The sequence below is a fragment of the Dermochelys coriacea genome, chromosome 7, assembly GCF_009764565.3.
Source record: "Dermochelys coriacea isolate rDerCor1 chromosome 7, rDerCor1.pri.v4, whole genome shotgun sequence".
Classification (NCBI taxonomy): Eukaryota; Metazoa; Chordata; order Testudines; family Dermochelyidae; genus Dermochelys; species Dermochelys coriacea.
Window position 1 is genome coordinate 32771290 of NC_050074.1, and position 12656 is coordinate 32783945.

At 54.5% G+C, this 12656-nt stretch overlaps 1 protein-coding gene across 1 annotated transcript in view; it reads left to right on the plus strand.

Annotated features, from left to right (window-relative positions):
• Positions 1–12656, plus strand: part of CDC42BPG (CDC42 binding protein kinase gamma) — a 62909-nt gene that overhangs the window by 29685 nt on the left and 20568 nt on the right. Inside the window, exons 2-16 of the mRNA XM_038409333.2 lie at positions 510–601; positions 1040–1123; positions 1487–1582; positions 2044–2192; positions 2364–2457; positions 2770–2970; positions 4061–4309; positions 4607–4686; positions 5268–5383; positions 6114–6235; positions 6373–6615; positions 7846–7956; positions 8683–8882; positions 10098–10191; positions 12194–12318. Of these exons, the coding sequence (XP_038265261.1) occupies positions 510–601; positions 1040–1123; positions 1487–1582; positions 2044–2192; positions 2364–2457; positions 2770–2970; positions 4061–4309; positions 4607–4686; positions 5268–5383; positions 6114–6235; positions 6373–6615; positions 7846–7956; positions 8683–8882; positions 10098–10191; positions 12194–12318 (2056 nt within the window). The remainder of the gene's footprint in view (positions 1–509; positions 602–1039; positions 1124–1486; positions 1583–2043; positions 2193–2363; positions 2458–2769; positions 2971–4060; positions 4310–4606; positions 4687–5267; positions 5384–6113; positions 6236–6372; positions 6616–7845; positions 7957–8682; positions 8883–10097; positions 10192–12193; positions 12319–12656) is intronic.

A 12656-nucleotide genomic window follows, 5' to 3' on the forward strand; every position in this document is an offset into this window, starting at 1 on the left:
ACAGTCTAACTAGACAAAGGAAGGCTTGTTTGCCCCATTTTACAGATTCAGCAGCTGAGTCCCAGAGAGGCAAATCTCCAACTGATGGAGATGGACACAGCTCCACTGGTCAGTGAAGTCACAATCATTTACACCAGCTGAGGATCAGTGCAGAGTGATTCATTGACATGCCAAGGCACTTGGGGAGTCAGTGCTGGAGCTGGAATTAGCCTCAGCCTAGTGCCTTAACCACAATGCCTGCTTTCTTCTTTCAAATTGTTGATACACCCAAAAGGCCTGACTTGCAGACATCTCCCCCAACCCCCACGCTCTAACCCACTAGACCCCACTCCCCTCCCAGAGTCAGGGATAGAACCCTGGAGTCCTGACTCCCATTCCTATTCCTGGGTTCAAGCCACTAGCCCACCCCTCTGTCTCCAGGCAGCTCCCCTCATTTGCAAAGCCCCTGGGTAGCGCTGGGGCAGCAGTTGCCGCCAAACTGAGGTCTCTCTCTGTGTCTCCCTGTCCAGCCACCCCGTTCATCACCAAGGTGAAGGAGATGTGCCTGCGCCGGGAGGATTTTGAGATTCTGAAGGTCATTGGGCGAGGGGCCTTTGGCGAGGTGAGCGCTGCCAGCCATCCCTACTTGGACTCACAAGGGGCTAGTGGTCCTCAGTTTTGGCCATAGTCACAGGTGCAGTGCCGGGCACAGTACCACCTGCTGCCACTGCTGTATCCTGCTAGATGCAGTATCACCTTTTGTCATTGGGTGGGGCTGACCTATTGGAGACCTGTAGGGTGCAATACCATCTGCTGTCGGCTCTTGCTGGGTGCAGTACTGCCTACTGTCACTGGGAGGCTGGGGAGGTCCTGGGGCAGGTGGGCTGCAAGTAGCAGACAGAAGACCACGGAGTGGGGCTGTAGCAGGTTATTCCCACAGGGAGAGAGGGTAGGGCTCCATGCAGCCATGGTCCCTCCCTGCTGCCCCTGCAGCTATTTTGGGGCCAATTCAGACTGGCTCCTGCAGGTCCCCTCTTTGATCCCACTCTCTGGCCACCAGGTGGCAGTGGTGAAGCTGCGGAACAGCGAGAAGGTTTATGCCATGAAGATACTGCACAAGTGGGAGATGCTGAAGAGAGCGGAGGTACCTAACCCTAACCGTGCCCCCAGACTCCCCCTGCACACTCACCACCCATGCTCCCCTCCCTCCCATCCCACAGATTCCCTGCCTAGTTGCAGTGAACAATAGCAGGTATTCCATTTTCAGGCTGGATGGGCCCATGGGTCTGATCTGGAATGATAGGGGATTGGGGAGGGATACCGGTCTGGATGGGCCCATGGGTCTTTCCAGAACAGAAGTGGGTGGGGGGAGACTGCGCTGGATGGGCCCTTTGCCCCAGTGCTGCAGCACTTTCTGCAGTGGCCTTGCTATGACAGAGCCCTGCAACCTCCCTGCCCTGGGGTGCATCCCCTGAGGCTTCACCATCTCCCTGCAATCCCCTTGCAGACAGCCTGCTTCCGGGAGGAGAGGGACGTACTGGTGAAAGGGGACAGCCAGTGGATCACTGCCCTGCACTACGCCTTCCAGGATGAGCAGTACCTGGTAAGACTCTCCTCTGGGAGGGGCTCTGAATTGCAAGGGGACCCTCGGTCCCTCAAGCACCATCTCCTTGCTCCCATGGACCAGGAGACCATTCCCTGGAGGAAGTGGCTGCACAAGCCTGGGTTAAATCCTGCTCTGGCTGCATCCAGAGGAAAATTTTAGGCGGTATGCATCTGGTTGCCAGAAGGTGGCGCTGTGGGAGCTGGGCATTTCCAACAGGGGGTGTGTGGGGCAGGCTGGGCATTGTCAGCAGATGGCGCTGCGTGGGTGGCTGGCATTGCTGGAGGAGCTGCAGGTGCTGGGTATTCCCAGCAGACGGTGCAGTAGGGCTGCATTGTTTGCAGCTGTCCTGAGTTATTTTGCAGGTCCTGCAAGGCTCATTACAGGTAACTGGCACAGCCTCCAGGGAGGGGATCCCCCCCCCACACATCTCCCCAACTAACGCTGCCCCCTGTCTGCAGTATCTAGTGATGGATTACTACGTGGGTGGGGACCTGCTGACCTTGCTGAGCAAGTTCGAGGACCGGCTGCCCGAGGACATGGCCTGCTTCTACTTGGCTGAGATGGTCCTGGCCATTCACTCCATCCACCAGCTGCAATACGTGCACAGGTACGGCCTGGCTCCCAGACCCCCTGCTCTAACCCGTCGGACCCCACTCCCCTCCTAGGGCTGGGATAGAACCCAGGAGTCCTGGCTCCCAGCCCCCTGCTGTAATCATATAGCCCTGTTTACTTTATCAGTAGCTGGTCCCTCTCTGCCTTCTCCCCTCTCTCCCCACAGGGACATCAAGCCAGATAATGTCCTGATCGACATGAATGGACACATCCGCTTGGCCGACTTTGGCTCCTGTCTTCGACTGCAACCAGATGGGACGGTGAGAGGCACAAGCTGTCGCAGGCACTGAGTGTGTGATGCCTGCAGAGCAGGAACCTCCACAGACCCAGGCCTGGGTCAGCCCCTACAGCCTATTTCCCCCTTGTGGAGTGGATCAGCCCCTACTGCCTATTGTTCAGGACTCCAATCAGTCTAGGGTTACAGTTCCTGGGCAATGGGGCTCCTGGCCCTTCCCTTGTGGAACTGGGGGTGGATTGACCAGTTCCTGTATGCTCTGGGATGGGGATCCCATGGGATGCGGGCTGCCATGGCCGCACATGGAGATAGACACCCTGTCTCCCCTCCTGGCCAGGTGGAGTCTGCAGTGGCAGTGGGGACCCCTGACTACATCTCCCCTGAGATCCTGCAGGCCATGGAGGACGGGAAGGGGAAGTACGGCCCCGAGTGCGACTGGTGGTCCCTGGGCGTCTGCATGTACGAGCTGCTCTTCGGGGAGACACCCTTCTATGCTGAGTCCCTGGTGGAGACCTATGGCAAGATCATGGACCATGAGGTGAGCCTGGCAGGGCAGGATGCCCCAGCAAGGCCTCCCTGAGCTTGCCGAGGGGGCCTTGAAACAGGGGGTGTATGATGCAGGCTTTGCTGCAAAGGGGTGGATGCTTGGGAGAGTATGAGAGGAGGTGGGGTGGTGAGGGATGTTGGAGAATCCGTGTGTAGATGGGGAGGGATGGATGAGGAGTGGGGATGAATAGATGGGTAGATTAATATGGGTTGATATCTGGATGGATGGATGGATGGATGGATGGATGGATGGATGGATGGATGGATGAAAGAATATGGTTGGATGGATGGGTAGGTGAAGATGGATAGATGAATATGGGTAGGTGGATGGATGAATAGATTACTATGGTAAGGTGGATGGATGGGGCATGGTGATGGATAGATGATTATGGGGAGATAGGTAGATAGGTGGATGGATGAAGATGGATAGATGAAATGGGTGGATGTGATTGGGGATGGATAGATGAATATGGGTGGATAGGTAGGTAGGTAGGTGGATGGATGGGGAATTGGGATGGACAGATAAGTAGATGAATATGGGCAGATAGGTGGATGGATGGGGATGGAGTTGGGAATGGCTGAGTGGATGGATAGATAGATGAACATGGCTGGCTGGGTGAATGGATGCGTGTGTGGATGGGGATGGGTAGGTGGGAAGGGACGGCTGGAAGAAGGGAGGAATGGATGGGTAGATGCGGGTGGGTGAGTAGATGGAGTGGAGGGAAGGAGAGGGATGTTTGCTTGAATGGAATGGAGGAAGGATGGGTACATGGAGATGAAAGGGGGTGTATGGTGATAACTGGGTGGGTAGAGGGGGATAAATATGAATACATCTGCATGTATTTGAATAAATTGTGCATACAGGAGACTGATTTGTGTGGCCATTTCAATCAATTGTGTGTGTATTCATGTTAATTTGCATACACTGGGATTATTTGACATGTGTGTTGATAGCTCTGTCCAGAGGTGCAGATAACGTGATGGGCAAAGGGACAAAGCTAGGAAGCCAGCAAGGAACTCCAGCCTGACTCTCCCCATCAATCCCTCTGCACTGAGCCCCTTTGGCTTGTACCCCCCTACAGGACCACCTGCAGTTCCCCACGGACATCACGGACGTGTCGGAGCCAGCCAAGGACCTGATCCGGGGGCTGCTGTGCCACCAGGAGCTGCGACTGGGCCAGAACGGCATTGAGGACTTCAAGCGGCACCCCTTCTTTGAGGGCATTGACTGGGACAACATCCGAGCCAGCACGCCCCCCTACGTGCCCGAGGTCAACAGCCCCGCAGACACCTCCAACTTCGACGTGGATGATGACACGCTCAAGGAGTTGGTGAGTGCGGCGCTAGGGGGCGCTGTGCTGCAGGGAGGGGGCGGTGGTCTCGGTAGGGGGTGCTTTGCTCTTGCAATCGGTGCTGGCCTCAGTGCTATACTATGGGGTGCTGTGCTGCTGGCAGGGCCTACTTTCCTCTAAGGCTGTAGACCTGAGGTCCTGGCCACACAGGGTCATTGAGGTTCCTCAGACGCTGTGTAAACAGCCCCCGCGTGTTCCGCCCCAGGAGTAGGGGTGTATCCGCGCTGGCTGCCGTGATCTCTTTGTGATGTGTGTTGTCCCTCTCTGATCTCCCAGGAGACGCTGCCCCCAGTTTCTCACAGTGCGTTCACGGGCCACCATCTCCCCTTTGTGGGGTTCACCTTCACCTCTGGCTGGTAAGTACGAGCCCCTGGCAGGGACACCCAGTCTCTCTCCACAGCTGTTCCCCTGGGCGCCAGAGCGGCCAGTGTTGTTATCACTTCAATGCGCATCCATGATCTCCCCGCCCTGGCTTAGACCCATGGGCCCATCTCACCTGTCTCTGACACCCTGGATCAAACCAATGGGCCCATCCAGCCCCACTTGCCCCTTCCGGGCCGCCCCAAGTCAGATCCATGGGCCCCCTTTCCTGCCGCCCCAGATCAAACCCATAGGTCCATCCAGCCCAGCATGCTCCCCTCCCTGCCACCACAGGTCAGACCCATGGGACCCCCTCCCTGCTGCACTGAGCCCATCCAGCCTGGTATCCCCTTATGGGCCACGTGTGAACTCGGTGCCCTTTGGCCAGGATTGAACTCATCACCTCGAGATCTAGAGACATGAGACCCTAGGGGTCAGGCTGAAGGACCACCCAGTCTGGGGATGCCGAGGCTTCTGCCACTTGTTGCAGCCACCAGGGGGCGACAAAGAGTCACATCCTGGGCTAAGCTGACCATGCGGGATGCTCACGCATGCTCCCCCCCGCCGTGTCCTGCAGCCCCATCTCCGAGCAGAAGCCCCCATCCCCTTCCACATCCCCTGCTGTGGCCCATCTGGAGAAGAAGATCCGGAACCTGGAGCGGGAGAAGATGGAGCTGGCCCAGAAACTTCAAGGTGAGGCAGGTGGTGCTTGGAGGGTTAAATCCCAAAGATCTGCCCTGTCTAGCAGCTTAGATGCTCCCCTCTTGCACCCTTATCCCTGTAGTCTCTGTACACCCGGTCATGGATGTATCTGCATCATCATCATCTGGCAGAGGAAGTGACAGTGAGTCTGGGAACAGAACCAGGGTGGAGCCCTGCCCGCCAACCTCCTGCCCTAACCCACTAGACCCCTGACCCTCCCAGAGCTAGGGATAGACCCCTGGAGTCCTGACTCCCAGCCCTCTGCTCTAACCACTACACCCCTCTCCCATCTCAGAGCTGGGGAGAGAACCTAGCAGCTGTTTACGAGGGATGCCCCAGGAGAGAGCTTGGGGCCATCCCTCTCCTTCCTGCTCAGTCCCTTTTGCCCAGTTTTGGGGGCTGATCCATTTTGGTTCCATCTAAAATTTCCCCATGTAGACACGCTGCCCAGATTCCCCCCCTCCGCCCCCGCTCCTGAATTTCCAAAGCCCCAGCCAAGGACTCAGAAATTGGGAGCTTGAAGAGAGAAATAGAGATGTGTAGAAAGTTGATAGGCAGGTACTGATGCCTGAGGGATAGGGAGTGTGGATCAGCTAGGCCATTGATCTGATCTGGGATCTGATCTGGGGTAGGGGGTGGTGGGAGAGGAGACCGGACTGGTTGGGCCCTTGGGTATGATCAGAGGTAAGTAAATTCCCTGGTCTCTCTCTCTCATGCTCAGAGAGCCAGTTGGAAGCCAAAGACACGATAAAGCAGCGGCTGGAGGGGGAGGCGTCTGGGCAGGTGAAAATCCTGGAGAAGCAACTGAAATCGCTCAGACAGGAGAGGGACGAGGCGCATAAGGTGAGACACTCCCCAGAGTCCTACTACTGCCCCTTCCACCTGTACAGAATAACTGGGATCCCTGGCCCGGCACTGAGATGCAGCCACCTCTGGGATGGAGCACAGCAGCTGGTTTAACGGTGATTGTACCTCCACAGGAACTGTCGGAGGCCCAGGAGCAGCTGAAGGCCCAGGGCCAGGAGCTGCAGGAGCTCCTGGCCAGGCAGAAGCAAACGGCAGAGGAACTGCGTTGTGCTGAGGCCAAGTGCGGGGACCTGCAGGCCCAGCTACTCCGGCATGTGCGCCAGCTGCGGGAACGGCAGGAGGAGACCGAGGCAGCTGCCCGGCGTGTGGACAGCCTGCGCAAGGAGCTGGCACGGGTGGAGAGTGGGCGCAAGGAGGTAACCGGGCAGCGCCTGCCCCTTCCTGGCTGCACCAAGCATGGGACACCTCCTAGTGAGGACCTTGCACGCATGCATCACCAAGCCATGTCCCTCCCTGTGGTGTGCATGAGATTCCCCCTGGTGGTTGCCCTGCAGCTTTGCATTATGCAGCACCAGCCTCAGCTTCCCTGTGCTACAAGTGGGACTTCACCTGGTGGCTCCTTGCACCCAGGCATCATACAGCACCAACTGCACCCCCCCCACACACCCTCTGCTGGCAGCCTGTCATCTGTGCATGATGCTGAGCCACATGCCTCTAGTGCTGAATGCACAGTGCCCCCTGCTGGCCAGCACTGATTGCGTTCCCCAGCTGGCAGCTAGGGGACCAGGCAGGGGTTAAATCCCAGTTATCTGGCAATCAGTGACAGTTAAGCATAGTTAAACTGGGTGCCTTTAAGAACAGGCCGGGGGGGGGGGTAAGCTGCAAGGCAGAGCTGTGCTGGGGTAGGAGGATACTGGGGCTGCTCTGTGCCTGGTTAGGGGTGCACCTGAAAAATAAAAATAATCCCTCCCATCAGAAGGACTTCGCTGCTGAGTGTCCCCCAGTAATCGTGGTCCTTCTGTGCTGTCTTTGAGGCTCTCTGTGTGGTGTGGAGGATGGGGGAGCAGAATCCAGCCCCCTTGTGAGTTGCCTTAGGTCAGGAGGGGCTGGCACCCCTGGGGGTGACCCCAAACAGAGAGGGGGTGTGATAGGGTTAGAATAGGGTCCGTGCTGCCTTTGAGCCTGACTCCTGTGTGCATGCCTGGGGTGGGGGCACCAGCAGGGAGTGTTTGGCCTCCCCTCCTTGTCCTGGGTTGAGCCCCTTCTACAGGGACTCAGTCTCTAGGCCTGTCCTCCCCCGTCTCTCACCTCAAGCTAGGTAGTTAGTTCAGGGTCTGCTGGGCCCTGCAAACCCACATCACTGGGGGCTGGCAGTGCGGGGGATGACCTGGGAGTGGGCTAGGATCCATACCCCAACCCTCAGCCAGGCCTTTCACACTCTGGGGCCGGGTCAGAGCCAGGGGGCCCCAGAGGGGAATGGTCCCATGTCTTCTTTCCCAACCTCCTGAACCAGCCATTCCTCCTCCCCTGGGTCTGACTCCCAGGGAAGGGCCCAGGTCCCCCGATGCCCTTGTCTCAGGCCCACTGTTCTCCCAACCCTGGGGCTGTGGGGGTGCTCGAGGCTGACGGCCCTCCCACCCACACAGCTGGAGTCTCGGATCAAAGGTCTCTCCAGCGAAGTGTCCAAGCAGCAGAAGCTGAAGGAGAGAAGTGAGCTGCAGGCGAGGAAGATGAGGCAGGAGCTGGAGGGGCTGAAGGTGAGGGGGAAGGGGGCTGGGTACGTGGGAAGTAATGCACCAGTACCCCTGGCACAGGTAGGCAGTCAGAGAGTGCAGCCTCCAGAGCATTCCCCTCCCCTGCCCAGCAGGGGCCTGGGGGCAGGGGGCAGTGAGCGCATGCAGGCCCCTTGACTGGTCAGTGGGGACCCCTGCAGGGGCAATTGGTGAGCACATGAGAGCCCCTTGCTCAGTCAGTGGGAGTCCCTGTGGGGGCGGTTGGCGGGTGCATGACAGCCCCTTACCCAGTCAGTGGGGCCCCTGGGGGGGCAGTTGGTGGGTGCATGAGGGCTCCTTGCCTGGTCAGTGGGATCACTGGGGGGGCCGTTGGTGGGTGCATGAGGGCCCTTTGCCCGATCAATGAGGGTCCCTGCGGGGAGCATTAGGGTCCCTTGCAGGATTAGGCATCAGCACTCCTCTTTGACCAGTTACTGATACCGCATAATGACAGGTTTCAGAGTAGCAGCCGTGTTAGTCTGTATCCGCAAAAAGAAAAGGAGGACTTGTGGCACCTTAGAGACTAACAAATTTATTTGAGCATAAGCTTTCATGAGCTACAGCTCACTATGCAAGCCGATGAAGTGAGCTGTAGCTCACAACATCGTATGCTCAAATAAATTTGTTAGTCTCTAAGGTGATACTGCATAAGCGTCCCCCATGGTAATGGGCAAGTGGGTGCCTGTGGCTGAACTCTCCTTCCCCCTGCAGGCGAAGCATGGCACGGCCTCTCTGGACCCTGTCAGCCCCAACCACACCAAGGACCCCACGCTCCCGCGAGGGGACCTGCAGCCCAAGGGGGAGTGGAGGAGCCTGCATGAGCCACTGCAGCAGAGGGAGAGCCAGCAGTGGGCTCTGCAGGGTGAGCTTGCCCCGCTGCAGGGAAAACTGGAGAAAGCCAGGAAGGAGAGGTGAGTGGGGAGGGGTGATCTGAACCCAGAGCCCTCTCCTGCGCTCAGCATCTCCACTGGTCAGGGGCAGGGAGGGGAATTATTTTTTTTCTGGGGGAAGAAAGGGAGACGGAAGGTGGATTTTTCTTGTGAGAAAATTTCTCTTTTTTTATTTGGAGACATTTTTCCCGCAAAATTTTTTTTAGAGTTTTTCTTCATTTTCCTATTTCCTTTTTCCTCCCTCTTCTCTTGCTCTCTTTCATTTCATATCTCCACTTCTGCCACAGACCTGGACACCCTGTTTTTTCCAATAATGATTTATTTTTGCTCCCTAGGAATTTTTTCCCTTTTCCCTCCTCTGTCACATTTCAGAAATTTGGGACTTTTCCGATAGTGAGAGTGAGGGGGAAGAACTATTTATTCAATTCCATTCAATGGTTAAAAGGAAGGGAAAGAATAAAATTGTTAACTTGAACAAAAATTCCAAAAAAAAAATCCACATTTTTAAATTCTGATAAATGGCCATTTTTAACAGGGGAGGAGTTGGGAAAGAAATATCCTTCAGACACAGTTGCTGTTGTGTGGCCAAGTGGTTACAACCCCAGACTGGGTTATGTTCTCGGTTCTGCCACTGGCATGTTGGGTGACCTGAAGCAAGTCAATGCCTCTCTCTGTGCCTCAGTTTCCCCATCTGTAAAATGGTGATAATGCCATGGCCCAGATTTTTAAAGCAGTGGCTCTCAACCTTTCCAGATTCCTGTACCCCTTTCAGGAGTCTGATTTGTCTCGCATACCCCCAAATTTCACCTCATCTAAAAGCTACTTGCTTACAAAACCAGATATAAAAATACAGACATGTCCCAGCACACTGTTACTGAGAAATTGCTCACTCTCTCATTTGTACCATATAATTATAAAATAAATCCAGTGGAATATAAACATTGTACTTACATTTCAGTGGATAGTATATAGAGCAGTACAAACAAGTCATTCTCTGTATGAACTTTTAGTTTGTACTGACTTCTCTAGTGCTTTTTGTGGAGCCTGCTGTAAAACTAGGCAACTATCTCGATGAGTTGATGTACCCCCTGGAAGACCTTGGCATACCGCGGGTTGAGAAGCACTGTTGTAAAGCACCTTGAGAACTACAGGTGGAAAGTGTTGCATAAAAGCTAGGGATTAATATTATTATTCCTGTTGTGGCTCTAATGTTCTTTTCCAACCCCCGGGCTCTAGTTTAAGGGAACACGAGGAGTTGACAGACCAGAACGAACGGGAAAGGACTTGGCTGCAGGAAGAGAACAGTAAATTCGCCCAGGAACAGGAGAGGGTAAGAGGAATATGTATCTCTCCATTTCTCCAAGGTGGGCTTGATTTGGATCTTCCAGAGTTCAGGGGGCTCAGCCTCTTGCAATCTGGTTGCTGCTGGGTTGCATGGCTGATATGCTGCAGGCTGTACTACGAGCTGCTGTCACTGGGTAGCTGCAGGGGCTGCATCACTGAAAGGTGCAGTACCGCATGCTGCCACAGGGGGCATCTCCTGATGGGAAAGTGCTGTGGTTGCCTGGCTCCAACTAAAGGGGTTGCACGTGGGCTGCAGGTAGCAGAGGGAGGGGTCCTGGAGCAGGGAATGCAGGCTGCAGTGGGGTTATTGGATCTTAGCCCCAGAGGCAGAGGACAGGGTCGCTGGAGCCCCTGCAGCATGCGGGAGGAGGCACATAGCCCTATCCTTAGCTGGTACCTGAGAGCCAGTCAGTCTCATCTCATTGCAACCCCGCAAGCTCTGCCCTGCGCTCGGAGCTGTACACGAGCAGCTGTTTACAGTTGTCCCCCACAACTTGAATTGGCCCTGAAAAGCCCAGGAACGATTCTGCATGGAGCACCCTCTACTGGCAATTTAAATAGCTGCTGTATGTATACAGAGCTTTCCCACGTACAGCACACTCTCGAGATGCTCCTTAGCTGGCTGTATACAGATCTCACCCATGTGTTACAGCCGACCACCAGCTCTGCTGTAGTTAAGATTGAGACGCTCTTTTTGATTAAAGGACAACTCTATCAGGTGCTGTAAAATTCACATGCTTAATTAGATTGCCTTGAAATTTGGTTTGCCTCATGGGGAACAGGGTGGGGTTAGTGATCCAAATTTGGGGGCATTCAAACAAGAGGTTCCTGAGATACAGCCCCCCAACCCTCCAGCATTTCTTAATGCTGACACATTTCCACCAACTTTGATTGCGCAGATCTGGGGCTCGAACTGTGGGTCTGATTGTCTCAAACCCTTGCCATTTATCCCTGCTAGTGCCACTGCTTTTTGTGGAAAGCAATATTGAAAATGTTATTTAGAAAAGAGTTAAGCTGTCTGGCTAGAGGCGTGTGCTGGATGCATTGCAACGTACATGTGCAGAAAGAGCAGCCAAGAGGATTTTGAGTCATTCACTATTCACATGACCTGAATGGCCCAAGAGGACATGCTGTGAGCGCTGAACCTGAACGTACACCTAGGCAATGAGCATTTAAAACCTGCTCTGTGGAGAAGTCAAAGAAAGATCTGCCAGCATGTTGATCCAATCTGCCTCCATCCAAGGAAGGGGGAGCGGGCCGTGTTTATTTGGGGGAAATGGAATCTGAGAACAGCAGAAAATTCGGAAGATGCATGTAGCTTAATTCTGAGTGTCCTGGTTTCCAGAGGTTTGAATTTTGCTAAATTCAACATTCTGAAACACCACGGGATCAGCCGTAACTCTGCATTAGCCCAAGTTTTTGGTCAGTGAATAGAGCATCCTCGGGACACGCGGCAATAGTTACATGTGGACAGGCCTCGCTCTCATGGCACCATAAGTTAAAAGAATAGGAGGGATTTGAAGGGAGGGGGGGAGGTGGAGCTGGCCGAACTTTTTCCATCAAACCTTTTTTTCAGTGAAAAATGCAGATTCGGGCAGATGGAAACATTTTGTGAATTTGGGTCAACTTCAGCAAATTGTTTTTGTTGAAATCGAACAAACCAAAAGCTCCAAAACTTGGAACATGTTGACTTGTTGATGTGAACTGAATTCTCATTTGAAATTACCTTTAATTTTATTTAAAATAACATTTAAAGGGTGGGGGGGGACTTGAAAATGACACATTTCAATTGACCCGAAATAAAACTTTTTGGACTTTCTGATTTGTCGAAAATTCCAAAAAACCTTTGTTTTGGATCGACTTGATATAAATTTTTTCCTGATATTTTGGAACTGCAAGGGAATGAAAGCCCATTCTCTGCCCAGCTCTAGCTGCAGGGTCGTTCCTCCCAAGGTCCATGAGGCATTGTCTTCCTCTCCTGTTTGCAGCTCCTAGGCCAGGTGGAGAAGCTAAATACGGCCAACAAGCAGCTGGAGCAGGAGCTGCGCTCAGTGGAGGACCGGAAAGAAACAGTCACTAACTGGGAGGCCCAGATCTCTGACATCCTGAAGTGGTATGAGCCCCCCATGCGGAGCTGAATGGTGCAGGGATTAGAGCCCCAAGCAGGGCTCGCTGTAAGGTTGGGTGAGAGCACACAAGGGTTATCCTGCTCTTAGAATGAGACAGCATCCGATCGTACCAGAGAACAAGGGTACAGCCTGGGAGTCAGGGCTCTAGGTTCTGTTCCTGGCTCTGGGAGGAGAGTGGGGTCTAGTGGTTAGAGCAGGGGGCCGGGCTGGGAGTCAGGACTCCTGGGTTCTATCCCAAGTTCTGGGAGAAGAGTGAGGTCTAGTTGTTTGAACAGGGAGGGTTGGGAAACAGAACTCCTGGGATCTATTTCCAGCTGTGTTG